This window comes from Octopus bimaculoides, chromosome 13, assembly GCF_001194135.2.
Source record: "Octopus bimaculoides isolate UCB-OBI-ISO-001 chromosome 13, ASM119413v2, whole genome shotgun sequence".
Lineage (NCBI taxonomy): Eukaryota > Metazoa > Mollusca > Cephalopoda > Octopoda > Octopodidae > Octopus > Octopus bimaculoides.
The window spans coordinates 55,159,824-55,163,363 of record NC_068993.1 but is presented as its reverse complement, the minus strand read 5'-3'; the positions used below and the strand labels follow the sequence as shown (position 1 = coordinate 55,163,363).

The 3,540-nt window shown below is 36.0% G+C and overlaps 1 protein-coding gene across 2 annotated transcripts in view; it reads left to right on the top strand.

The window, feature by feature from the left end:
• LOC106881556 (NTF2-related export protein 2) overlaps nucleotides 1–3,540 on the top strand; it is a 42,637-nt gene that overhangs the window by 4,083 nt on the left and 35,014 nt on the right. For both annotated transcript variants that reach the window (XM_014931997.2, XM_014931996.2), the window contains exon 2: nucleotides 1,446–1,532. In XM_014931997.2, the coding sequence (XP_014787483.1) occupies nucleotides 1,446–1,532 (87 nt within the window). The remainder of the gene's footprint in view (nucleotides 1–1,445; nucleotides 1,533–3,540) is intronic.

Sequence of the window (3,540 nt, the reverse complement as noted above, 5' to 3'; positions counted from 1 at the left end):
ACAATATGCTACAATATACTATATACTAGCAACAATATGCTAGTGTCTGAATTTGACCAAAAAAAAAAAAAAAAGATATGAAACACTAAAGGAAAGAGAAGAGAATCAAATAGTTTTTGATAATTTACTCTTGGCCTCTGACCCTGAGTAGCAGCAATTTACTTTCTTTGAAGTCATAACTGTAGTGACATTAGGTAGTTAATAATAGTGTTTAGTGATAGTGTGAGTTCTGTTGAAGCAGTGGCTGATGTTATTCACTCCATTACTTGATACTATCAAGTCTCTCTTTCTCCTAATTAAAAGAAGTTGACTAATAAGATTAAATAGATTTACAGCCGTGAGCTGTTGCTCAAATGGCTTGCAGCAAGTTAGAGAAAGCTTATGACTTAATTATTAGTGTTGAAGGTGGTTGTAGTGAGAATATAGAAAGAAGGCTGTGAAATGGATACTGAAATCTGTTACCTTGACTGGTAACAGTTTCCATCTCCAATCAGACTGAAGAATGGTGTCATATTTGATATGTTTCTAAATGTTTCATTGACTAACTCCATATCATAAACTTACCAACTGACCAAGGCTATTTGGTCATAAATAGGTTCTCTCCTTGTACAAGTGCCCGACTTTATGATAAGTATGTTTAACCCTTTCTATGTCAACCTGCCACTGGTTCTAACACGCAGGCTTCCTGTTTAACCATTTAGCATTTAAACTGGCCACATCCGGCCAAAATATTTTACCTGTTTTATGTTCAAACTGGCCGGTCTGGCCTCTCATAGCAACCCTACAATATCATTTCAAAAATTAACGGTTACCTCATCAAAATCTCAAAGCTACAAGATAATGCATGATTAATTCAAAACAATGTGAATTAATGAGCATTACACTTGAGAGAATCATCATCATCATCATCGTTTAACGTCCGCTTTCCATGCTAGTATGGGTTGGACTTGAATACTAAAGGGTTAAAGTGATCTAAATTAAAACATCCCATTAAAATTTTATGTTAATTGCTAAAATTGCCAAACACCATTTTAATAGTGGTTAAGTTATTTTAATCAAATTCTTCATTATTTTACAAAATTGATTGAAACCAAGTTAGTGTGTCTCAACAGAAATATGTTGGCAGCTTGAAATAAAGTGTTTTGTTCAAGAACACAGTGCATCACCTGGTCCTGGAATCGAAACCACAATCTGACAGTTGTGAGTCCAACACGTTAACCACTAAGCCATGTGCACCCACCTGCATCTATTAAGTTCATACCTAATTTTATGTTAGACCATACTATTCCAACAGCCAGCGATTTTATGATACATCTCTCATCAATTCTTGATTATTTTCGAAATAATTTTGGAGTGTAGAAAATATCAATAACAAAATGATGGGAAAGTTGTCAAATGTTTTATGTGAAAATTAACATTTCTAATGTTTTGTTTTAACTTTACAGGAACTGAAAACCAAAATTGACCAAGCCTGCACTGCTGGTGAAGAATTTCATAAACTCTACTATGAAACTTTCGATAAAAGGAGGCATGTAAGTAGACATAGAGTATATAGTTGTATGCTTATACACATGTGTAGGTATGTGTGCATATACATGTATTTTTGTATGTATGATGTATGTAGCGAATATTTCTTCCAAGTCCCTAAGGAGTGCTATGTTACCAGTTCTGAAATTAAGACTAACAAAGAATTAACTTCCCTCCCTCACTTTATATTTGTTATGAATGCTATTTCCTAACATGTTTTATTGAGTTAATGAATATTGGGTGTGTCATGGAAAATTATATACAACTAATATAATGCTTGTGTGTGTGTGTGTGTGTATATATATGTGTGTGTGAGTTTATGTGTTAAGTTATAAAAACAATTTACATTAAACTGAAAAATTACTCTCTACTTTTAGTAGAGTACATATTTATTAAACTTTTAGGGATGGCAGTGATTTTGAAGTTTCAGCCTGCTATCTGACAAAGGCACGTGACCTAGTGGTTAGGCTGTTGCACTCACAGTAAGAGTACATGTATCTGTGGAGTACTCAGTCACTTTGCTTGCTAATTTGATGATGAGGTTTTCTACTTAAACAATTGGTCACGCAAACCTCAAAAATTGATGTTACTGTTCATTATATGTAATGTATGTTATACCCCCTCCTCACCCCCCCATGTACACTTATAATATTTATGTGCAGGTGTGACTATAATAATAATGATGAAATTATTGTATGCAGTGCTCAGGTGCACTACAACTTGTCAAAGGTGCGTATAAAGCATATGCAATAATGTACAAATGTGTGGAAAGTGAACAGTGTATGAGTCAGATACATGCTTGCGTGTGTATGGAGGGGAGAAAATCAGGTGTAGTGTTGGTGAATCTCAGGAAGCATGGAAGTTTTGAAGGATGCAGAGCTCCGACAACTAACAACTGATGCTGGCAGTTTGTTCCATACTTGAGCAACTCTTAGCGTGAAAAAGGGTTTCCGAAAGTCATGGGAGCTGTGCTGTTTTCTGACTTTGTAAACATGTCCACAGGTGTTAGACAGGTGGAGTTTGAAAAGGTGCTCAGAGTTATTGTTAGTAAGATGGTTAATAATTTTATGGGTGTCTACCAAGTCAGTTGCCAGACGTCGGAGTTTCAATGTATCCATGCTTAGAGAAGTAAGGCGTTCAGAATATGGCAAATGCCTGACGGAGGGTATTCTCTTGGTTGCACGTCGCTGAACGGTTTCCAGACGATTAATATCCTGGGCAAGATAGGGGTTCCAGACCGGTGCTGCAAATTCCAGGTGAGGCCACACCATAGCTATATAAAGCCTCAGATAGATAGCCAGAGAGCGGCTCACAAAGGACTTGGTGAGTGTTGCCAAGACACCCTCAGCCTTCTTGGCAATTTTAGCAAAATCGTTCTCGACAATAATGCCCAGGTCACATTTACAAGAAGACTTTTTGAGATTAGTGTTGTGGCGGGAGTAAGTAGAAACTGGGTTTTTTCCTCCTAAAATGCATGGTGGTACATTTGTCCATGTAATAATGTTTTTATGTCTGTATTTCCATGTTGGCATGAATTGCATTGGACACTTTGAGCTATTGTTTTATATCTGGATGCGTTTTCTGCTATCAGCCATTTTAGTCTTATTACACACAAATATAGGTGTATGTCTTTATGTACGTATGTAATCTGTAACAGTGTGAGATCACAAACACCTATTTTCCATTTTTAGTGAAATAAGCCATTTTTAGTAAAGAAGTAGCTTTTAGGACCAAAAGACAGAAAAAACAAAAATTTTTTAAACTTTTGTATATCTCATTTATTTTCAGCTTTTTTTTTTTTTTAGTTAATAGATTTCATGTTTTACTGCAAAAATTTAGGACCTGATCAAATGCTTACAGGCATCTTTTGTTGGTCTAATATGTGACCTTTCAAGATGGCAGGATTTTGCTTTTGAAATGTAATGTGACCACAAACAGTCTGTGAGATCACATTTGAGCCCGTCTGCCATACTTCAGCAGCCTGCAGCTTACAGGGCACTATGTAGCACTATT